The following is a 25,259-nucleotide window of genomic DNA, read 5'->3' as shown; positions in this document are numbered from 1 at the left end:
TTCCTCCTAAACAAAAAAAAAAAAAATAAAAAAAAATAATTAATTAAAAAAAAAATAAAATAAATTTTATATATATATATATATTTATATATATATAAAATTTATATATATATTATATATATATATATATATTTATATATATATATATATATATATATATATATATATATATATATATATATATATATATATATATATATATATATAAAATTGAGACAGCAGTAAATTTCTGTAAACACACCTGTAACATGAGCAAACAACACAAATGGAAACACCCCACACCAGGTTACCAAACCACTGACTACACCTCACAAACAAAACCACCACAGCTCATATGAAGATGGTGTAAAGGCATGAAAGCCTACAAGGGAATCCCAGGGTATTATGCCACTGTGTTGCAACCTAGCTAATATGATCCTATAGTTTTAAGTGGAAATGCAAGGCAAGTAGAAGAGTCCAGGCTCCCATGAAAACAAAAGGCATGGAAGCCTTTTATGTACCCACACACCACTTATTATGGAGGAATTAGTGTTGGAACAGTATCAGTGTAGTCCAAGATATAATCCCTTTGGTTTGACACACTTGGAAACCACAGCCCATTCATCAAAGCAAACACAACATTAACGGCATATATTAAATGTAATATATTGCGTGTGTAGCCATCCGAAGATACAGATGAAGGCCTATCGGCAACACCCAAGAATGTTCACAGAGATGCCCCTAATCATAACATTGTGTAAAAGAAAAAGTAATAAACAAAACAGAGCAACTTTAAGTAAAAAAGAACTGTACTGAATTGTTGTCCTTTAAAGAAGGACACACCGAGAGGTCTTCTGATTTAAGAAATTAAAGCTCCTTTAAAAAAAAATAAATAAAAAATTTAAAAAATCACTAGTGCTGTGAAATTTTAGGAACATCTTTTTTAGTAAACAAAAAAAATCTTTTGAATTTGATGAAAGCATCAGTCCTATACAGATGATCATTATATGGACATGCTGATTTCAGTATTTGTGCCTATCCTGTCTTGCTCATCTGTGTACTGTTGACCGTTCATGACTGTGTGGCATACATACATGAAGCACCTGCAAAGCCAGTTCATGTCTTACTCATGTCTTCCAATGAAAAATTGGATTTTAAAAAAGGAATAGTTTTGTGTTTTAAAATACCAGCTTAGCCTTAGCTAAGAACATTTCATCTCTGTCAAGATTTCTGTCAAAGTCTGAATTTTAGTAAAGGGAAAGAGGCAGTGAATGTGATTCACCTTGTTCTCCAAAGGCAGCTACAGCAAAACACAAGGAGGAAGAAAATTCAAATTACAGGGTTTATGCTGCATATTGTTATAAATATCAACACCATTTCCTAAGAGGTGTAAATGAATGTCATGTTTTTGAGATGGTTATGGTTATCTGATGTAAAACTGGTCACACCTATATTACCCTACAGCTTATCCTTATTCATTGCCACTGACTTTGTAACTCCATTCCATGTTGTGTAAAAATAACAAAAGTACCATACAGCCTAAACCATTTGGGACAACATGAGCCAACATATTTAATACAACTACACAATGGTTTTTTTACAGAATTTATTCAATATGCTACCATCAAATGTCTACCTATCAGGAATCCATTCAGTGTTAGAACTGGGTTCAACACTTTATTCTCATTTTCAATGTTCAGAATTGCATTTTTGCAGTCTACTACAATAGACTTTTGCAGTCTACTAGAATATGCTTCACTGTTCCAATAACAATCTCTATTCACCCTCTCTCAGAAGTGCACCGTTAAAGCTCCTGTGTCTTTAAACCCCTTCACTCCCAATAAGCACAATGTGCACTGATTGGTCATCTTGTCTACTCTGTTGTAGTCAAGCCTTCCAGTAGTCAGGCAATAATGAAAAGGAAAGGGGGAAAAAAAAAAAATTAAATAAAAAAATTAAAAAGAGAGTTACTGGCTCTGGCCTGTACTTTGGGCTTTGCAACTCTGCAAACCGTTTACATGCACAAAAAGCTGTATAAAACACACCAAAGGAAAGGAAAACTGGAAAAGCATAAAAGATCCCATTTAAACTGTTGGGTTTTTTTTGGAAAAATATCCTAAATGCTCTCTATAAAGGTTTCATAAGTCTAGCTCCATCAGTGGTCTCGACAGCATGCTGTAGTGCTGTCTGTCATGTGAATTAGATCAGTGTCACGACCCACCAAGTACACACAATCCTAGTCAGCACAGCAGAGAGATCAAGGCCTACAGTGTTCTAGTGTCTCCAATTAGTTATGGCTATTTGCTCCACAGGCTCTCTGTCCTCAAAACACCTGCTCTAAAAGTTACTCCTGGCTGATGTCTGAGCTCTCTGGGTTAATAAAGAAAAGTTGCACAAAGATGTTATGTACTAGAGATCTGGAGGTCTGGCGAGATGGAGGCGCAAAGGGCCGTGCGCTGGTGGGTGTCTCCTTCTCTATGGAGTGCCTCCGTGGAGCAGCAGGCCGCCAGTCGGGCTGCGGGGTGGAGGATGAGGGGATGAACTTGGGAGGAACTGAGAATAGACCAGAGAAGAGAGAGAGGTGTGACAGTAAGAAAGAGAGAGAAGAACAGAGAAAAATTACTTTACAATACAGGTATACATTTTTTTTAAATTTTCAATTTGGAAAAGAAACTCTTACTCCTCCCGTCCACTATGGATTCTGGAGAAGTGTCATCCACCACTGTTGTAGACATGCTGGTACTACTAGCCAATCTGCGAGTGCTGGATTCATCCTGCAGAATAGGACACAGGCCATTAGACCTAGCACTAAATCTCTCTCACTGCAGCCAAAAACACAACACTAATCTTACCATGACCTTCTAATCTAACATTATTTGAATTTCTGCCTCATCAGTTATTATTATTATTATTAATAAATAATAATAATAATAATAATAATAATGATGAGAAAGAAAAGAAAACCATTTAGAACATTAACCTTTATTTTATAATCTTTGACAGGAGTATCCTAAAAAATGAACATCTTCAGAGTTCTACAGACATTTTCTGCATAGCTCAGTACTTAAAGCACTCATCTTCCTCATCTGAGAGCAACAAACACTCAAAACACACAAATGTGCTCACATCAGAATCGGAGAGGTCCAGCTCGGCCAGCGTCGGTGCCTTCAGCAGTCTCTTTGGCTGGGAGGGTCGAGGAGGCCCAGCCACACCATTCCCAAGGCTTGGAAGAGGGAGCGGATCATTGTCCAAGGCAAGCGTGCTTATGGCCAGCTTCCTGGGCACACCAGGGGTGGACATGCCTGTGCAAGGCACAATGGGTCACAGTCAGACACAGCACAACAATGAGGCTGATTAGTTGCTAGCTAATGATCCTGTTTGAAGTTAACTAACTGCCTGCAGTTCTGACCCAACAATATGAACTTCACTGGATATAAAAGAGGGCCAAAGAGTTTTTTTCACAATGTAGTTCAGCATGGAAATCCAATAATGAAGCTCTGTGGCAATGGGGATCATTTATACAGAACAAATTCCAACAGACACACATGTAGGTAAAAAGGAATAACTAGTCCAATTCTTAAAGTGAAACCAGCATAAACTAGTATTGGACCACCTTTAGCTCTGCTCCACACTCCATGTTTTCTCCAAGCAACACAAACCATCCTTTTATACTCGCACTTCAGTATAAACAGGCCTCTACATCCATATACATTCATACTTCTAATAAACAGATAACCAGTCTGCAGAGAACTACTTCCATTCCTTTTAAGGGGATTCCTTGACAATGTTATTTTATACATCAGCAAAGTATTAGCAGATTAATCCTGGACTAATCCTCAGATAGAGGGGAAAACATGAATTCTTTAAGCTCTGTTGTGAGACCACTGCTTGCACATGCTTAGTATGAGTGTGACGTCACACTCAAGATCACACGTGCAACCACTCCTCTCGGATGTGTGTTCCAAAATTCATGCATGTGTTCGAAATACATTACCTGAGCATCGGAACAAGTCTTGAGGAGTGCTCATGCTTTTGCCTGCGCCTAGAAAGGAACATATTCTTCAATATGATCCCAGTAACACCAACTTGAGTTTTCTTCATCAGCAGGGCCCGCTCTTTCTGAGCCGTACAGAGACTTGGTGAGGTACACGCTTGCTGCATGAAACCAACCAATCAGCTACATTCACTATGGGATCTCAACCAATTGGCCACATTTGCACACCGAGCTAAAGCAACAAGCACAGGACACACAGTGACATTAGCCAGCCAGCATCTGTCCAAGATGCTGTGGTGAGTGTGGCTCACAACATGGGAGCCGCACATCAGCACAAAGAAGCACAAACACAAACCAGCGAGGGCAAGGAGACAACACAATCACAACTACTTATTGTGCAATACAGTGGTGGGAGCCAAAGAGCACAGAGAGGAAGAGCAGGAGCTGAGGGGTCAGTGTGGGCAGCCAAGCAGGCATAACCTCCCACAGGAGGCTCATGGAGGTCAGACAAGAAACGGCTGTTACAAAATGCCTGCACACAGTTACCAGGCCAGGAACCCAAAGTATTATTACAGTACACAAGTTGAGAGCACTGGAGCTTGTGTTCTCATCTCAATCTTCTTTACAAACAAACAAAGCAGCCAGTGGACTAATCGGGGGGGGGGGGGGGGGGGGGGGGGGGGAAACGACCATTACTCTGTAGCATAACTACACGAGTTTTGTACTTTAGGGGGGCACTTGCATCTTCAGCAGCGCACGTAAACTCAAAAATTAAAAATCCAATAGTGAAACAATGAGGTCATGCTGTTGGAACAAGGTACTGATATGGACATGAAATAATATTGCCATTAACAATGTAGCTCCTCAATGTTCAGCATTTCCCTGACAAGGAACATTCCACCAGCAGTTGTATGAAAAGAAAAGCATTGCGGATGATGTAAGGAAATGCTCTGGCTGTATCGACCCCTTCCTCCTTCTGACTCCTCCACCTCAGGTGTGGGGGTGCACCAGTACAACATGCTGTGCACACAAGGAAGAAGCTAGCAAAAGTGGAGCCAACATAACACCATGAGCCAGTGGGCTAGAGGGTGGAAATACAGTAAACAAGCCATGCTCATGCTTTACCTGATAAGTCAAAGCTAACAGACATGCTAAGTGGTCGCATTACTGAGAGAGAGGGAGACAAAGCCAGTGTTACAGCAGAATGGGGAGAGAGGAGGAGAAGAATAAATGTGGTACTGAATAGAAGACAAAAGACTTTCAATATAAAGATTACATTGAAAATGCCGAGATAGGCATTATGTAACAATTCAAGGACTCGAGTTTCCAAAGAACCATAACCAATGTACCAAACAAAGCAAAATTCACATTTTGTTCCAGCTCCCAATCAGTCAATCGTAAAGAGAAAATGCACATTTTTTTATACCCACTCAGGTATCCATAATTATTTGCTGTTTAGTAACTTAGAAATGAGAAATCCTTTCATATGGCACTGAACTTAAACATATATATTTATAATACAGAAAACCTGATAAAATCCTGGGGTTGCTGTAAATCCCCAAGATAAATTATTAGTACTGATGCATTTAATCTCATCATTTTATGATAGGGTTTAATTGTAAAAATGTATACATCACCATCTGTAAAATAATCAGATGACAATAGTATGTAATACTTAGTATCTCAAAAATCCTTTTTAAAAATCAGTATGTGATGAGCTAATTTCCTTTTATATCTAAAATATCATCTGACAGCAATGTCTACAACATGTCTGGGCCTGTCTTATTGCTCTGGCACAAAGGTTTTAGATGGATAAGGCAATTATTCATGCAGTTTTACTAATTGACCTTGTTGTCAGATCATACTTTAAATAGAAAGGGAAATCATCTTTGTCATACAATAATTAAAAAAACATTATTGAGATATTAAGCATTAGATACTGTTATCATCTAATTAGTTTTGATTACAGCTTACCTTAAGTCTGTGCTCCCATTTACATGAAATAGAAGCAGACAACACTATAAATCTTTATATATTAAAGCAGTGAAAGCAGATACAAGTCAATCAATTTGCCAAAGTTCAAACACAATGATGAATTTTACTAAAAACTATGCATTATACTTAATCCTGGCTGGTCCACGTCACTTAAACTTTTTCCGCCCAATAACAGGTAGATAAGTCAGGGCAGAGCAACACATATCCCACTGCCATGTGTTTACAATGCAGACTCAGAAAAAGCCCAAACCTAACTATGTACCTCAACCATCCAGAGGTTTACCATCTGGAAATTAATATCCTTTATAACAATATTGTTCAGTAAAAGGGGAAGTATGCAGTGAAAGAAAATGATCCAGATGTTTTGCTTAGCATTTACAATCAAATAGGTAAGGCTGGAGAAGCAGTGCTGCAGATAGGACTTTAAAGTCCCAGCCAAAGGCAAAAGCAGAGGCAGCCATACACTGGAGAGAGGAATGCTGGGACATATCAGGCCTGCTGCATGGAATGACTTGCACGGACTTCTCCATGGGAGTTACCTCATACACCCTCTTCTCGAGAAATGCCATGACCTTACAAGGGCAATTTAGCTAAGGGCCTTATATGACGCAACACTCTACACACAGAATATCCTTATTAATTAAAAAAGTGTCTATGATGGTGTGCATGGACAAATGCAGCCGTTAGCAAATGCAAGCACTGCTACATGCATGAAGTTATGTCTAAATTCGCACGAACTCGGGGTTAAAGGGCGCCCGCAGAGCTGGACACTGCCCTTGTATGACTGCATTAGGTAGACTAGGAGATTGATCTTGAAGTCCAGTGTTGTGCAGATCATGAGAGAGCACCAACCAAGCCGGTTCCTGCGGACCATGTCCGGAGAGACTGGCCTGAGCTTCCGCTCTGCTCTGATCTCCTCCAGGATGCGCTCGTGGAGGCTGACAGGCTTTGGGGGGTGGGGCTTCAGCTTGCGGGCCGAGACCTTAACATAGGTACAGCACACACACACACACACACACACACACACACACACACACACACACACATTACCACTGCAGCCCTACATCACAGTTAGACCCACAAAGTCAAATTCATGTTTTTCTGACTGCTACTCGCAAAATGTGCACTTGTTCCTCAATCTGTCAAGTAGAATGGCATCTACTAATGTATGCTACTTCCAGCTGGTATGTGAGATTATGTGTACACTCACAGGATTGAGCGGCGGTCTAGATCGTATAAATTCCAGTATGACCTCATGAGCACTCTTCTTTAACCTGGGAGGGATGTCACCATTCACCTGCAGCATAGAGACAGGCAGAACAAGGGTCAAGGGTCGGCTCCACTCATAGCACTAGGTTCAGTAAAGTCATACAAGAATTGGTGTGGTTGCAATGACAGACAATGCCCATAAAGTAATATCATTCAACAGCACTGAAAAATCATCATCGCCTGTGACCAAACAAGTCTGTCAGCTATGTGATCATATGTTCCTGAGCATGATCTTTATCCTACAGATCAAAACAAAAGTATTGCATGATGAAAAATACCATTGCTTATAATTATTCAAGCATCAGTTACTTTCAGCCAAAGGTGGGGAACAGGAGTAAAGTTGACCTATTACATCACACAGCTCACATGCGTTATCGCTGCAGTGATTAGCTAGGCAGAACATGGCAGACTCTTCATGGCAGACCTGTACCTTTATAGAAGTTCATGTCCTGACATCCTACAGCAGACTTGATTTGAAATACCATTAAAACATTATTGCCATTCAATTCAAAGAACAATAAAGTCATCATATGATAAGAAAAGTAAATACTCCTCTCTGCTTTTAACAGCTTTGGTAAACTAAGTAATAAAAATCAAACTTGCATAATGGACTCTGTCTCTCAATTAGAGAAAGAATGAAATGGAGAAAGTGATAAACTATCTCTTCCTGTTTGATCTAAGGAAATACCACAGAATATTAAGGAGCATGGACAAATGTAAATGTGAGCAAATATCAACACATTAAAAGCAGGACTGCAGTTAGCTCCATGAAACAAGCAAAGAACATTATTCATCACAGACAGACGCACCATGACTTTGCGAAGTTTGTAGCGCTTTGAGCGGATGTCATCCATGAGCATCTCATAGGGAGTGAGCTGGTACTCGATTGGCAGCGGGTTGTACTGGCGCTCCTGCACCTTCTTGAGCTTCACGCCATACCTCAGGTCCCTCATCACCTGGACCCAAAACCGTGCCTACAGCCATGGCAATGGAAACTGACATCAGACTGTTTGTGCATGCACACAAAACACATGCGCACACTGGTGTACACACACACAAAAATATATACATGCACATGTGCACACGTACACATATACTTCACATATACACACACAAAAAAAACACAAACACACGCACGTGCACACACAGACATGGAAAGCACACATGCTCACTCACTCACAAACATGTACCTAGAAATATATGCACACCATACATACATGCGGAATCCTCCGCATGCAAGCACATGCAAGCCCACTCACCAAAACCACAATCATATTTTGCCATGGATGTGATTTCACACACACATATACGCACACCTCTTTAAATGCCTCTAAAAGCCTCCTAACACCCACATTTAAGAGACGGCTTATAATGAACATATGCTAGTACACAAGTGCCTACAGCCAGAATTAAATCCCATTGTATCCCATGGAGCAGAGGCTAGTGGGAATTAAGCTCTTACCCAGTCAGCATTCTGCAGCTCATTCAGGTCTCTGACGGGCTCCTCAGGAGCATCTCCCTCCATGCGCCGCAAATTCTGAGGGATGAGTAGAAAACGGAAGGACAGCCATAACGTGGTCAGTGTGGTTTTAATGGGCTGGAGATGGGCATTAGAGGAACGACTGACTGATGCCTCAGGCATCCTGGGTGCTTATAAATTGAATAGTTCTCTTGGGAATGTATGCCAGATTGTGAGCTTGCTCAGTCGATAAGCCATGTCGTTATATTCTGTTAAATTCATGGCCAAGGATCATTGCCAATAGGGAGCTGTGACAACAGAGGCTGGATTACCCTAGCAGCAGCATCAAGCTCACCTACAACAGTCTGCAGGATGCTCACAGTGCCTTTTTTATGCAAGACACATGAAGCTGGAGTATAGGCTAACAAGCCATTCATGGCTTTTATAAGAATCATAACAAAGGAAGTCAATGTATTGCACAAATGTATTATTTTAAACCATTCTGATATGTCCTTGGCCTTTAAAATAACATTATGAGACAAGTGAGGTAACTAAAATGCTACAATGATGCAACCACAGCACAACACTAGCAGAAAACCACTTCTCAACTCATTCAGTGTAATGAAGATGTGATTATCCTCAGATACTCATTTATAATTTAAAATCGCTCATAATTGCATCATCTGTTCTTCCAGATCATTCAAAAGCAGCAGAACCAGCTGCCACTTCGGAGTGGACCTAACATTCCCTGTCCCGATGAGCCTGTTCTGTGAAAAGGCATGAAAGACATGGTGTTGGCTTGAGAACATACTGGGAGTGGTCACAAGAAAACAGATCATGAGCTAAACCCTGAGTAACCAGCTGACGGAGGAACCCCTTGCACAGAGCAATATTAAGGAGGGTTAATCAGCCTGTGTGTAGATGCATGCATCACTGTGACTCAAACAAGAAGAAAGGAGCAGACACTGGTTTTACTTTCCCATCTACGCACACAAAGAACTGTATAGTAGTTAAACAATGTACTGATAGTTGAAAAGCATTATGAAGGGTGAGTGATGTTAACTTGTAAAAATATTGCATCATTTGTATTATTATTTTATTTACTCTGATCTTGATTTTAATTTTTGAAAGGATGGAGTGTTGTCCTAGACAACTACAACTCATTAACATTGCAATATTTAGTACTTGTGAGTACTTGGCTAAAAGGATATTAAAACAGAAACAAGCAAACCCGAAGAGCCACATTTTAAAAACCCAGTGAAGGATGACACAAAAATAATGTGACAAAGTGGCTAAAAATAAAATAAGACTTACATGGCATTTAGCTGATGCTTTTATCCAAAGCAACTTACAATTATGGAGTACAACTAAAACAATTGAGGGTTAAGGGTTTTGCTCAGGGATCCAACATTGGCAACTTGGCAGTGGTGGGGCTTGAACTGGTAACATTCCAATTACAAGTCAAGTACCTTAACCACTGAGCTACCTCTGCTGAGATAATGACTTTATGGGCCATCATCCAAACAGCTACTTAGTATAACAGAACTGAATAGGATCAACAATATTTCTATAATTCTAATTAAACTTGCAGTTAGCTATTAATGTTAGCCATATATGCCCAGTCATTCACATCAGGACAGAATTTTCTGCAACCCATATTTTCACTAGCATTTCATCCCTAGTAGTGAGTATGCATTTGGACCAAAATGCTTATCATCACAGTAATAATTTCATAAGTACACAGAGACCCAGAATCAGAGAAAAACCCTTGACAAATCTCTGATGCAATGCTTAGTAACAAATTCTAAACCTGGATGTTTTTTATGTATTATAAAGCAGAACCAGAACTTCCAGCAATATTCAGAGACTGATCCCAACACTGCGGTGTACAGCAGAACTGTCCTTTACATGACTGCTGTCTACCTACAGCTCAATACACTACAAAAATGAAGACATCAAGACACCAACAATGATGAACATCACATATGAGCCTCTCAGAGAGTAGATTAGCATGTGACGGAGTGAAGCATCACCTCTTTGGCAATCTTGATCTTCTCCAGGAAGGTGTGCAGTTCCTTGGTCTCTGCATAGAGGGCACGGCACACGGCCTGGTAGTGGTCTGGAGCATCTGATGGACTTGGGAGGTGGGACGAGCACAGCTAAAAAAAAAGAGAGAGTCTCTGCAATCGTATACTGAAATGAATGCTTCTTCTTAGAGTTTTCCCAATTATATAATTAAGTGTACAACCACGTATGTGTGGATTGATTATTAGAATAATTGCTCAAATCACCTAAAATATCAAATTACCTAAAAAAGATGCTGTTGCTACAACAACCATCACAGATGGTTGCCATCACAGCTCCAAACAGTTTCAGTCCTAGGTATATTATTGACCTGCTATGTTTGTATTATGTTCCCAGATCCTTGTGGGCATCTTCATAGCAGCTTAAGTGTTCCTCATGCTAGGTTATAGGGCAACTTTGCTTTCACAGTCACCTCTTCAAGGCTGTGGAACACTCCACTCATGGTGACCTGAAGGGTTTCCTCTTTAGCAAGTTTTTAAACTAGGCTCAAAACATAGGTTCATGCACTAGCCCTCAGGAAATATAGTTTTATGTTTAATGTTTAATGTGTTGTAGCTCTTTGTCATAGCTTTTTGTTAGGTTGTTGTAGCAACAGCATCTTTTTAGGCAAGCAGAAATGTATTCCATTCTATATTCTTGTTCACTGTTTTCCCATCAAAAGATTTCCTTCAATTCTGAATAATTCCATAAAGGTGGTTCATAATTGGGGCAAACTGAATTTTAGCATAGAAAATTGGATTTTTAAGTTGGATTTGATTTTTTAAAAAGTGCCACAAAACCAGATATTAAATCCAGAGTGTATGGCGTGTACTCGATCCAGATCAGCACTGGCACCAAGACTTTAAACCTAAACATCACATCTAATATAACAACTCAAAGAGATTCACTCTTGTGAATCTGCCTAGATCAATCTTTGTTATGAAAAATGCATGGTTAATTTTCTTAATACATTCTTGTAGCAGCCCATCCCAAAGCCTGAATGACAAGTCTAAACACAGTGACAGATCTGACGCACAGCCATTTAGTCATTATCGTAATCATGACAACACGGGACTTGATGTATCTTTGTTGTCAGTCTAAAGTCACCATTAACACCTCCAACTGGCTTAGTGGCATTTTTCCCTCCACCTGGGCAAGTGCCCTGCCCTCTTCAGGAATGTATGTGCTGAATCATCTCTCCTGTGCAGAAGTCTGTTGGGGAACTACTGAGAAAACCATGCGCAGCTCTCAGAGAGAGTGTAGATGAGCTTTAAAACCTGTTCCATGCTGTCATTCTACCTAGAAGTGCTCAAAAACAGGTTCACGTGTTCTTAATGGGTGGGTCTGCACACACCTGCATTGCAAGGAATTACTCTAAAAAAATGATATGAAGTCCAAGAAAAAGAAAGTAAGATCACATGAGTATATCTCCAGCCCCTGCGAACTGGATAGTGTGCTGCCTCATTCCATATTAATGCCCTCACTGCACTCATTAATGACAGCCACTACAACTATTCTGCAAAGAATGTTGGATTCCAGCGTTGTTCTACCCTCCCTCCTGCTGCAAATCCATACTGCCACTGAGCCTGTACCACCACTATGCCCATTACAGAGCAGTAAAATCACACTAGAGAAGTTTGGCTCATGTGTACACATAGTTCAACACAAACCCTCATCACGAGCCAACGCACCTACCATACCACGAACAGGAGCTGACAGAGGCCTCCTCAGGGAGCAGCATTTACATTAAACTTGAGTCACTCGGTGAGACACAAATGGTTTAGAAAGCTCAAGTCTAGAATGGGCTCAATGTTTCCTGCTTCAAAATTAATTTAATCACATGTCCTGCTTCCAAAGAACTGAGCTGCTTGGGACTGCTGTCAGCTCAAATGCCCCTGCTCTTCAGCACATAGTAAAGCTGCACAGCTGCGTGGTGCTTCTCTGTCACCCGGCTATGACCTACTGTTCCAGTGCTTCTTACCGTTACAATGCCACGATAACCCTGTGTGTAGGACACCTCGGTGGGTTCATCTGCCTCATCTTCCTCCTCTGTGGCCTCGTACCCCTCATCAGGGCAGGCATCTACCTCCATGTTGGCCATGTTTGTCATGAGGTCGATGAGCTTCTCAAGGGGGGGACTAAGCTCCCTCTCCTCATTTTCCTTCAGGCCATAGTCCAGTGCCTTATAGATCATAATGCCCAGAGACTCGATCACCTGCAACACACACATACATGAAGAAATTAATAGGCATAGTCTGTGCTACATAGACTAACACATACACTATGTTTTCAAAATAGGACAGATTAAAACAGACTCATCCATGCTCTGTGTATAGTGGCTGCTAAGATAGAGTTATTACGCTCAGGCCAAAATGCTTTTTATGGTGTCACAGTGGTCACATCAAACCTCTGGGGAGAACAGAAACCTTTGACATGAACTGTTCATTTGACCTTCTAAACAAAACTGAAATGTGTGTGTTTCTAAACAAAACAAATATAACTGAAGTGCATTCACTCCATCTCAGCTTTAAATTGCTTTCAGCTTTGACATTTGACAAAAGTTTCCAAAGTTTGCCAACAGCAAGCCAAGGACCAGTCCAGTTCTGGCAAAGAACCTCATTGCTTCAACATACACTGCCAACATGTTCCTCCTGGGTTCATGATTAATGAAATCCATTCTACATAATGTTCAATTCACAAAACATTTGTACAAGGAAGTTCCTCAGGAATATCACTAATAGGGCCCCACTCCAGCATGGAAGGTCTGAGCTCCAGCCCAGATTAGTACACCAAGATTAAGCGTCATGCTCACTGCTCCATCCTTATGTCATCCATTACTTTAATCAGTCATCTAAAACAGTGTTCCCCACTGCAACAGGCATGAGTTACTAATGGCATTCAGAGCATAGGTTCAGATCAGGTAGATTATCAGTACTGAAAGACAAAGGCCTGTGTACATTTGAGTTAGTAAAGGGCGTCAGCAAAAAGGTGAGGCCAGGACAGGGAAGCATGCTTCAGGGCGTATGTTCAGCTATGTGTCTGATTAGTGCCATACAGCCACTTGCACCATAAGAGCTACACTACCTATGACAAACAAAAACGTAGGTCACAGAAACAAACAGCTTGTCTGAGATTCATACTGGTCATGATGTTTCCTGATAATCACTGAAACCAGTGCATACACAGTACTTGTGTCCCTGTGCTCCAAATGTTAATCCTAATCCTTTCACAATCAAAGAAAAAGGATGAATGTCAGATTGTTACATAATCTAATCCATGTCAGTGTGAAACCACTGGTGTGAAAAACATGGGCCAAGTGGCTGAATGAAGCACAGTGACCATCATTAGTCTAAGTGTAGATCCAGGGAAGTTCTTTAAAAAAAGAGAAAACACAATTGCAACATTCAAAGCTTTCATGTCCATGTTTCTTTCTCTGAAGCTTCTCAGTGAATCAGAGGACTGATGAACACAGAAGAGCAGTATGGACCAAGGATCCAAGCTGCCCCATTACCTAATAGACAACATGATGAACTACTTTCCTGGAGTACAAGCCCTGTTGGGCACAGACAGGCCTTCGCTGCTGCCAAGTGAGAGACAATGAGCCCCAGAGAAGCAGCCAGGCTGAGGCTGACTTTACCACCAGAGGCAACAAAAGCACCTGACTCAACTTCCTCCATGACGAGAGACCACATGATCACCTTTGGTTCAAGGCACCATGGCAATCAGAAGACATTGGCAGTTTACCTGGACAACTTTCCCTTTCTCCATCCCAAGGTAATATAACAACAACAATGACTAAATCATGCCTCCTGACAATGAATTTCCCACACGAGTAGCTAAAACAAAGATCAAACTCAATAAATGTGCAACTTCAGTTTTCAAAAGAAAGAACACTCTGTCCCATCTGGCCCACAAAAAGAAGCAAACCAGACTTTTCTGTCCAGTTCCACACAAACAGTCTCATTATGAGCTTGTGACTCACAAGGAATGAGGGTATTACAGGGAGGGAGCAATGGAGGAGAGAAAGCTACTGAGCTGACAGGACGAAAAGAGCCGTGGCTCTCTCTCTCCACACACACACACACACACACACACACACACACACACACACACACACACACACACACATTTTTATTTGTTGTTGTTTCTTTTTTTTTTTTTTTTTTCTTTTTTTTAATTTTAGTATTTTCACTCTACTGTCTTCTCTCCCATCCCAGCCATCGCTCTGCTGGCAGACGCACTGGCTTGCCTGCTCCATGACAGACTAAGGGAGTTGGTTTGCTCTAGTCTGCACTAGCACTGACTCTCATGCTACACAGTACAATGCACACACACAGAAAGCTCCTCTTTGCTTTGTTCACATGACATTAGTGCTCAGAGGCACCCTCGCCTTCTACCACTGCTTCCCAGCATCATATTGACATGAGCTACTCCAATCAAACCTTTTTTTTTTTTTTTTATGTAAAGGTGGTCAGATTTTCAGCTTATCATCATCCTTTATAGAAACAAAGGATCTCAAACATCAGGAACAACATTACTCTCCTATTTCTCAGCAGCTTCCAAAAAATATGTGCAGCAATGTCTTCTACAAGGAGCTTTCTATACACACACCATGTTCATTTACACAAATTCTAGGACGCTGATGACAAGAACTTTTATGAAGTCCAACACCTTCTATGGTCACAGACATTTTCACTAGCTATAGTGATTTAAACTCTACAAACTCCATAAACTTTAAACCCTTTTAAATTTAAAAGAAAGATTGCGATACTTAGAGACAATACCAAGACAACAGTAGTAATGGAGCCAGCAATTACTGTGTCTGTCAGTAATTTCTCCCTCTCTCTCTCACACACACACACACAGAGGTGACACAGAAGTGGAAACGTCACTGTATACAGCACTGCTTCCACTATTAAGTTAACATGCCTGTGGCTTTACATAGATGCTCTGCTGCCAGCTGTCCAGAGTGTAATATGCTTGTGACTCAGCCAGCAGCATGAACTCATGACACATGAGTGAGCTTCCTCACAAGTATGCACAGAAGAGGTGAGACCCTACATATCTGGCTAAGCACAACACTAGTACACTGCACATGTTAAACAGTTGCATTTGAATCATGTGAGAGCCCATAGATGTAATTCACTGCTGGACTTTCTATGTTGTAAAGATGTTAGTGATAGCAGCACTGTCTTCTTTATCATACTGAAATCATATCATCTCATAATCTGTTTTTTTTTTTCTATATTAGACTTTCCAAATTGTTAAAGGAACCACATAGACCATATTGAGTCTTCCACACACATCTGAACTGGGAACACAAGAAAATGCCATAGAATGATTACCTTTTTCAGATAAGATACATGTGTGTGCTTGTGTGTTTTTCATGAATTTGTCCACTGTTCTACACACAAAGCCAAAGCCAACAGAGGCCCTACACAGATAGGGAAAGGGCATTGTCAGTGCCAGTCAAGTTTTCCTAATCGCCAAAATATCCTCCACACAGGCATGGGATGAAAAAGCAGTGTTAAAAGGGGATGTTAAAAGGAGCACTGTTGGCAGAAAATCTACATTCAACACCTTTCAGTGTTTACATCAACTAATGAAAAAAGTCATGTAACAAATCTCTGGGCATGGGAATGTTACGTAGAATGTGAAATTATGCCATAAAGTACAATGACTTACTAAAATTACAGTGTATAGAAAACCCTGAACACTGGCACACACTAGAGAAGAGAAGCCAGTGATGGCTCTGGTTGTGAGGCGTTCAGTGTATCAGACTTTCTCACATATCACTGCTCAAAGGGAACATACACCGAGTGCTGATGGTGTCATTCAAATGCATTTTCCAGTGATTCATTATGACTTTATGGACTTCAGCTGGGGTTCCTTTTTTATTTCTCCAAAAATGAATTAAAAAGTGTCTTTAAAATCTTTTGAAGCAACTCTTTATAAAGAAGTCTGCTAATCCCATCATAATCCACTCAATATCAAGCCTAATCCTGTTTGTCTGTCCACTGGAGAAGGGGTCTGGTGCTCCTTCCACTCTCAGAAGCTGGTGTCAGATGAACAGTCATCTCAGATCAGTTTAGTCGCCATCTCCTGAGGGTAATGGACGGCAGTAGGTTGGGACATGCCTGTCCCATGACTGTGGTAGCCCTGCAGTGAAGCAGGCTAGCCAAGTTTTCCATGCACAGCTTGCTTCAAGCAGCTTCCAGCACTGGGATGAATAGAGTTGGGAAGACTCAGAAATTTCAGTCCTTGATTTTGCTCAAAATGAAAGCTTTTAGAGGACGTTCCTGGTCCAAGGCCAGCAGTCCAGTCCCACTAATCATTCTTCTGTTTATAAAGCCTTTAGTCTCTATCTGTCATTAAAGTTCAGTTAATGGGGAATGTGGGTCAACTCTCTCCATGTTATGCACTAAGAGGCAATTCAAAAACAGCTATCACACCAGGAAACTCACAAACCCATATAACACAAATCTGGCAATAGTGGCATTTAGCCTATAACTGCAGTGAGTGGGCTGAAAGGTAGAGTCAGATTCTCAGTTGAAAACCTAACTGCTGACTCCTTACTGATGAGTCCTAACTGTGATCACTCGATGGTTCAGCTAGTACAACGCCTCGATGATTAGGTAATGCATCGTGTTATCACATGAGCAATAAATTAACATGAGAGAGGGAGGGAGAAACTGATAGGAAGCAAAGGAGGGAGGAAAATGTGCAACCACGCAGAACAGAGTACACACACACACACACACACACACCCACCCCCCACCCCCCCCCCCCCCCACACACACACACACACACACTCTTTCTCATTACTGCACACAAACAGGGCTGAGTGTTTGAACAGAAATGTGCTTTGGTCCAAAGCCCTGGTCATGCTGAGCATACACAAACATCTCAAAAAACAAAAAAGTAAAAGCAAATATGGGGCTTTATTCACCTTCTTATTTACGCTGGACTAAAAAATATATTTTTAAAAAAAAAATATGCTGTCACATATCCATGAAATGATGGACTGGTGAGCTGACATGAGCAGGGGTACTGTAGATATCCATCAGAGAGAGAAATAAGGAGAGGGGGTGTTTGTTTATAGCGAGAGCAGCAGGCATGTGATGGCATGTATGCCAGCAACAGACAACACATGGTCACTGAAGTCATTTGTATGGAAGATGGCCCTTTTGTAAGGACAGGACTGCTGATCTCTAGCTCCTTCTAAATAAGTACGCATGCGTTCAGGTGGGAGTTTGGCTGTGCATGTCTGTGCATTGCCTTGTCCCATCTGCTTTTTCTGAGGACATTCCAATCCAACATACACTTAGCCAGGAGAGTCCATATTTACTGATTTTGTCCTACAAAGTGGCATTTTTATTATCGGCAGTTGTAGCTCAGTGGTTAAGGTACTTGACTTGTAATTGGAAAGTTGCTGGTTCAAGTCCCACCAATGCCAAGTTGCCACGGTTGGGCTCCTGAGCAATGCCCTTAACCTTCTATTGCTCAAGTTGCACTCAGTCATAATTATAAGTTACTTCGGATAAATGCGTCAGCTAAATGTTGTAAATGCAAGTATGAACATCTTTATGCACAACAAAACAGTTTGGACAGAGCACTCTCCACCATTTCACTGCGGGTTATACTGTGTATGACTATGTATGTGACGAATAAACCAAACTTGAAACTTGAAACAGCTTCATCATTGTACCCTATAACACACCTTAAAGTCCCCTTGCTTTCTATTTACTGAACCAAATCATACATACTATGTTGTATTTGAATGATACAGTTAGTAGGTCTTTTATTTTTGAAAAGCGTGGGAAAACCCTGTCCATTTATGAGCTGTTTACAGAGATGGCCACATCATTATCCAAAAGGAATAGAAATAAAGATTGAACCCAGAAATCTCTTGGCCATCCTGTTGATCTCCATTGTGTTCAAGTTGTCACACCAACCTAGAACAAATGGTTGCTAATGGCTGCATAAGAAAAGGTACAATAAAACAATTAGGCTGACAAACACTACACCTTCTGAAAAGCACAAAAGCAACTCACTTCAGTTCCCTTTGGCAAACAATCTGTCTTCAAACTGGGGCTGCAGCATGTGTCAGCAGAGCTCTGTTGCTCAGAGTTTAGCAGGCCCAGAAACAGCCAATAGCCATCTCCATTCACAATCAACATGTGTAAGGTCTTGGTGACCTGCAGCAGGATGTTGGACACCCTTTCCCAGGCCTGCGGACAGTCCACTCTCCCCATCTGCCGCATCCATTCAGGCAGCAAACCTACTGATAATGTCAACCCTTTACCAAATACAGTTTCAGTTCAATTCAATACCCTTTGGCAGTCAAAAATCAAAAAAGAAAAATGGAAGACTTACCTCTATTGATGTATTAGGCAGCCTGTGTTTGTCTGTAAAAGGGAAGAGAAGTAAATTAAATTTAATGTATGATTCTACAGTATGGATGGCATAGAACAAAACAGTTCTTTTAGAATTTTTTTTTTTTTTGTTTAGCATTGCAGTCAAAGTACAAGGTATGTAAACAGAACTGCCCAGGTGGAAGAAAACCTGAACTTGCTCAGCCTGCTCTTAGCTTTAAAAACCTTACACATTAGGAATCACTCAGTCCAATCTAAGGGTTGTTAACTGAGAAACAAGCAGCCTACATACAGTTTTCAAATAACTAAATATTATCCTGTTAATAGCCCTTTCTTTACATGACACTGGTCCAGCAGTGGCCTGACTGAGATGCTGAGTTCATTTCTGCCTGGAATGAATGGCTCCACAGTGGCTCTTGACATCCAAGAGTCAAAAATGAGGAAACCACAGCTAGAAAATCCAAAAATCACATTCTTTTAGCCAGTGAGTCTAAAAACAAAGCATTACCACTATCTGGGTAAATGGTTACTGTGGAAACATTTTTCACAAGTCTAAAATCCTCCATTTGATGTTTTGCTTCCTTCAGTTAGCTCCAGTAACAGAAATACATTTACTACACTGTTGTGCAGCACTGACCCAGCATTCTGATCCAGGTTAAAGAAACTGAAAAACATCAGAGTTTACTGGTCATCTATAACACTGTGCCAGACGTATGGGACAACAAACACATACAAAAGAGACAATCCTACATAATTACCACCTAAAAACACAGTTCAAATGTAAAAGATTTTGACACAAATCTGAAACAGAGATTAATGTTGTTTGCACGGTAGCTGCCAAAATGTAGGCTGTTTGCACAACTGGTCATTGCAACTAACCTCAAAATCAAGCAGTGAATGTGGGCTTGTGGTTTTGTTTGTGACCTTTTATCTTTTAATCATGAGTGGCTTTGACGTTATTGTTTTCTTTGATGCACACTAAAAATAAACCACTTTGTTTTCAGATGTTTATATTAAAAGTTAGGCATTTGATTTACTTTGCTTGCGCTATGGCTCATGCAGTAATGGTGATAAATCTCAACCAAGTCACACTTGGAAATTTGGTTAGGTCACCATTAGCTGAGGCCGGACACACCCTTGCAAAGGCAGGTTAATCTATACCTGTGTAGAATGAGAGACCTTTTTAGACCTGATTAATCTCGTGACAGTGCCAATTGAGTCTAGAGCTATTACGTATGAATATGTCACGTCACTAAAATCCTAAGAATGTCTAGATGTAGTTGTCTGATAAATCGGGCAAATATTTTAAAGTGCTATAATAGGATTCAGGTCCATGACCTAATACAGAAACACATGAAAACATGTATTTTCCATTACATAGATAGAAAAATAAGACAAAAGTTAGATATACAGACAGACAAATAGACAGATGGATGGACAGTTGCAGCACAAAGCCTCCTAATTCTCACAGTCCCTTAATTTCGGCTACTCTGACCTGAAACATGATTGATGTGGTGTTAAAATGACCTCAAACTGTAATTTTCTAAGAAATGAAATTCACCCACAGCTATAATAAGACACTGATTATATGGGAGACCAGAGGGAATTGAATCCAGGATATAGTATGAGACCAAAACAATCAAAAACAAAAGCATCCATGAAAACAAAAATGGAAACACAAAAATGAAAGATGAACAGAGCCAATACTGGGAAATATCTATACTGATAATACAGCAGACAATTAATAATATTGATGACTTTACATCCGAGCAGTACACATAATGGAGAGACTTTGGTACCATGTTAGTTAGTGTTTCGTATAAAAAAATAAAATAAAGAAAAGGCCGGAAATGTTATCTTCCTTGATTATATTTAGTAATCACCGGATTATCCTGCATCGATGCGATTACAAACATTCCGTACATTTACATTCCGTATAACAATAATAATCGCCATCTTTGTTTATATAGCATTTTTAAGATTTTCAATATTTAAAAAGATTCGCAACGTGTTTTACAGAGTTAAATGAAATGGAATACATTGAGGCAAAAAAACCAAAAGATACATAAATACATAAATCGAACCACAAATAACATTTGTACATCGCTTCCATTGTCGCTTTTTGGTCTGAAATGCATGCCCAAACTATCGTTTGGCCAAATGCACAAAGTATCATGAACATTTCAGCTGTATTCCTCTGCGACAATATACCATGTCACAGAGCGTCTTAACATTAACTCTGCGAGCATAATCAAGCACGATAGTAGCCTGTGAGACCCTTTTGTTTGCTCCCCTGACTGGACTCGAGACGCTCACCGCTGGATCAATCACATGTTCCCATTGTTTATAGTGAGGGCATCTACGGTTTGTTTATACATCGCAGAGGCCTGCGTTGGCCTATAGGCTATCCTTTCGTCACGGAGCTACCTGTGTAATAATTAGGCTATGTCAAAAGTATTAGGTCTAAAATACTGGAGGTAAAGTGGTAGCTAAGACTACATTTTAATTTAGCCTAATCGTAACTGATAATTGCACCAGTAGGTATATTGCAATTACCTGTGCTGCTTCGGTGGTGTAATTTAACAGTCCCATCTTTACAAATCCTCACGTCGCTCGGTCCCTCAATTCTTCTGGCAAGCTCCACACCTGGGGCATTGGTTGATTTGGAATGACTCTTTTGAGCCAAGGACCGGCAACACTGATAGCAAACCGCCCAAGCTTGCTCTTCATTTATCGGCTGATTGTAGAGTGTTAAAATATCTTCCAGCGACAGTTCCTCTCTGTCTGCAGAATCCACACTGTGTTCGGAATTTGCTCTATCGCCGAGACTTTGGAGAACATTGGGTGACATGCACATTCCTTCGCTGAAATCTTGAATAACCGCAGGTGAAACAAACGTCCCGTCGTCGGTCCCGAGCGGTTTGGCCATTATCACCGAATTCCCAAGAATGCTGTCGTTTGTTTATGGAATAAAATGACAGAAGTTAAAGTGACTGTTTTTGTTTTGTCTGTCATTTAGAGGGCTGAAGTATATGTGTCCCACTTCCCCATCGCTCATTCAAAGCTCCAAAGGCTGCTCATATGTAGCCTACCAGTGCTTGTTTCAAGACTGAGTCATATGACGTATTTTTCCGCGTGGTCCAAGAAATAGTCGGATTACATTTCACAACCACTAAATTGGGCAGCAGTAGCCCCGGTCACATATGAATTAAATGAATTAAATGAAATAATTATTTAATTATTAGGTCTTAGACTTCGTGATTGTTCGCCTTGAAAATATTACGGTATATAGTCCCACAGCATTTTACTTTTAACTGTACGTTTAGGCCATGTTTATAAAACTGAAAAATATCTTAATACTACCCCTACCCCACCAAAACACATTTCATTCAGTCAGTTACCAGCCATGCCTTCGAATAAAATTGTACAAGTCACTGTTTAGATGCAAACAAATTTAAAGCGAATGCTTGCTTATATGCGCCATCTGGCGGTCATTATAGCAGGCTACACGAGGTCATTATAACATGTACAATCACACTGTTATTTCAAAATAAATTTTGAAAAATCTTTGATAACTTATATTTGTTAAATTATCTTTGTTGTTTTAAAGTAAATAATTTTACAAGAATAATTAGATTATTACAAAAATAATAATTATCTTTGCTGGTTGTCCCATAACCTAAATTACTCAATTAGATGCCTACATATTTTTCCCTAAATAATATGGTTTTCAAGGGCCATAGCGATGGCTTCATATTTAAAAGGCTTTTTATATGGGTTAACCTCGTAATGGCTCCATGATGTCATAGTAACTACACTTGTCAGAGTGTATGCTGGGGCGACATCTTAATTGTTAAGCTCTTATTTCTTTGACTACTTTAATGGCTTATAATAGCAATATACACCATCACGTTACATCACCAGTTCCATCTTACTTCATTTTTAATGCGTGGACGAATGTTCGTCACATAGCTTTACTGAGTGCACAGCTACATCCCTGCGGGGAGAAATATCCTTTGAGAGAACCGTCATTTCCTTGGAAAGCCTCAACTTTGGGTCGTTTGTTTGCTGTAAAAAATAAACAAAGAAACAAACAAAAAACAAGATATCACAGGAAAGGATCGTTTTGTTAATAAAATATTGATAAAGTAGTTTATCTCTGCAATTATTTTTCTTAGAACCTCTTACGTGATTTAAATGTTTATGTAATGCTGTTTTACTCAGTTGTTAAATCTTATATCATCCGTTTATTGGCATTCTGACGTGACATCCTTGTTCTTTATAAATATGAATGCTAAAGAAAAGCAAACCTCAACACAACAGCTACGGTGGGACCTTCGTTGCTGATCTGTACAGATGCCCGAGGACAAGGGCTGCGTTTCACACTGTATGCCAGCATTAACCATTCTTCTCTCTCTAAAAGAGAGAGAAGGTCTAGCCTCCACACTTGTGCCTATAGAACAAGTTTATCAGGTGAACAGCTCACACTTGATATCAAAGGCCCTTATGATAGTTATCATTTTGCATAATCACAATACGTCTCCGAACATATTAAAACAGAAACCATGGAGAACTTTAGAAAAGTCTGAAAAACAGTTCACTTAATAACTGCGAATGATATAATCAGCAAGCCACGCTAGAAGAAAAAAATGGAATAGGCTACCTGATTGTTTTGGGTTCTCCTTCAAAGGACCGCTACATTCCCCAGCAGGAATCTTACTGGTAACGCCATTTGGGGTCTCAGCATCAGTACTGGTGAGCCATGTCGATTCCGTCTCCCTGGTCCAGCTTTCCTGATATCTCGGTTCGATGGCATCTGCTCGGCTTCCACCGCAACCCATTGATGCGAGATCAAATGAAACAAATTTTAGCGAGCGACCCAAATCATTCAGCCACACGCTGTAGCCTGGTGTTTTGTAGTCTACACTGTACGCAAACAGATATTTGTCAAACTTGAATTATGTGACGTTGGTTGCGTCGTTTGGGGATGGACTGCATCTGCAATGTAGAGCGACCTGCAATGCCTGTAAAGCGATAATGCACAAATCTATCATATTACTCAGTCATTGCCCCAGTGATATGCATAGTCTTGTCAACTCTGCTATAGGCTACTTTAATTTACCTGTTGAGGAAGGAGTCACGTATTTATCATCGTGATGTTGAGATGCATCGTGGGATAAAATGCGCATGTATTTTAAAGAAACATTGTTTTATACGCATTTATTGATTTTTCAATAAAACCTAACATATCACCTACTTTCCATGACTTAAAAAATGACGGACAGTATATTGGGTCCCGAACAGAATCACTATTCCGTCAATACATAACACATCTTGGTACTGGACAAGACAAATGGAAATACACAAAGTTAAAACTTGACCAAAACACAATCTTTCAGGCATGCGACTTAAAGATATGATAGGAAAATCAAGTTGTGAATTTTGTACCACAGCACAATTGCAGAACACCGATAGCCAGTATTCTACTAGTGTAAACGTGAAATTTTAATGAAACGAGCCGATTAAACAAGCAGAGGCTGAAACGCTATGCTCTATTTTTAAAAAATAACAAAGTAATTGTTTACTAGTTTTGAGCTAAATGTTTGTTTGTTTTTTTTAGAAAACCTACATGATGCCAGTCAACGCAGACATTAACTTTAATTACTGGGGTTTTAATTGAGAAATTTTGTAAAATTTCTGGATGAGTATTAAGCATTATTTAAACCAGTATTAAGCTTTTACACTTCCACATATTGAAAAATATGCATGTTTTCAAACTTCCAAGATGACAAATGATCAAAAAACCTTTAAAAATGACCTTTTTGAATCCTTTTCAAGAAGAGTTGATTTTACTGTCAATAGTTTGCAATGTTTACATTTACAGCATTTGACAGATGCCTTTGTCCATGCATAAATACTTATTTAAGTGCTTAGTGACTTAGTGAAATCACTAAGCTTCAGTCTTTGTTTGAAGACACCTAGTTACTCAGCTTTGTAGACAGCTAGTGGAAGTTAATTCCATCACCTGGACGCCAGGAAAGAGAAGAGTTTTGATGCATGTATTCTTTTCACCTTCATGGATGCTGGTTCAAGTCAACTGGTCCTAACAAGCAAATGTTGTTTA

At 40.1% G+C, this 25,259-nt stretch overlaps 2 protein-coding genes across 7 annotated transcripts in view; both read right to left on the bottom strand.

Moving 5' to 3' along the window:
- The window catches only part of spire1a (spire-type actin nucleation factor 1a), a 25,278-nt gene extending 2,125 nt beyond the window's left edge, over positions 1-23,153 (bottom strand). Inside the window, exons 1-16 of one of the 6 annotated variants that reach the window (XM_035529323.1) lie at positions 23,071-23,153; positions 21,692-22,086; positions 19,137-19,168; positions 12,742-12,975; positions 10,730-10,855; positions 8,700-8,774; positions 8,047-8,211; positions 7,179-7,265; positions 6,821-6,950; positions 5,099-5,140; positions 3,974-4,021; positions 3,106-3,281; positions 2,660-2,753; positions 2,390-2,532; positions 1,262-1,279; positions 1-6 (exon numbers count right to left, since the gene is read on the bottom strand). The exon at positions 1-6 is cut by the window's left edge and continues 138 nt beyond it. In XM_035529323.1, the coding sequence (XP_035385216.1) occupies positions 1-6; positions 1,262-1,279; positions 2,390-2,532; positions 2,660-2,753; positions 3,106-3,281; positions 3,974-4,021; positions 5,099-5,140; positions 6,821-6,950; positions 7,179-7,265; positions 8,047-8,211; positions 8,700-8,774; positions 10,730-10,855; positions 12,742-12,975; positions 19,137-19,168; positions 21,692-22,086; positions 23,071-23,075 (1,776 nt within the window). In that variant the 5' untranslated portion in view covers positions 23,076-23,153. The remainder of the gene's footprint in view (positions 7-1,261; positions 1,280-2,389; positions 2,533-2,659; positions 2,754-3,105; positions 3,282-3,973; positions 4,022-5,098; positions 5,141-6,820; positions 6,951-7,178; positions 7,266-8,046; positions 8,212-8,699; positions 8,775-10,729; positions 10,856-12,741; positions 12,976-19,136; positions 19,169-21,691; positions 22,087-23,070) is intronic. The other 5 variants (XM_035529324.1, XM_035529325.1, XM_035529327.1 and 2 more) reach the window with 5 other exon arrangements.
- Positions 23,060-24,912, bottom strand: si:ch211-215i13.3 (brain and acute leukemia cytoplasmic protein). The gene is made up of 3 exons (XM_027006385.2): positions 23,799-24,912; positions 23,446-23,588; positions 23,060-23,203 (listed from the first exon to the last, which is right to left on the bottom strand). The coding sequence occupies exons 1-3, from the start codon at positions 23,974-23,976 to the stop codon at positions 23,078-23,080; spliced, it is 447 nt and encodes a 148-aa protein (XP_026862186.2). The 5' UTR covers positions 23,977-24,912; the 3' UTR covers positions 23,060-23,077.
- Between the last annotated feature and the right edge of the window lie 347 nt (positions 24,913-25,259).

Source organism: Electrophorus electricus, chromosome 8 (assembly GCF_013358815.1).
Source record: "Electrophorus electricus isolate fEleEle1 chromosome 8, fEleEle1.pri, whole genome shotgun sequence".
NCBI classification, from domain to species: Eukaryota; Metazoa; Chordata; class Actinopteri; order Gymnotiformes; family Gymnotidae; genus Electrophorus; species Electrophorus electricus.
The sequence above is the reverse complement of the archived record's forward strand: the minus strand, read 5'-3'. Positions and strand labels throughout refer to the sequence as shown.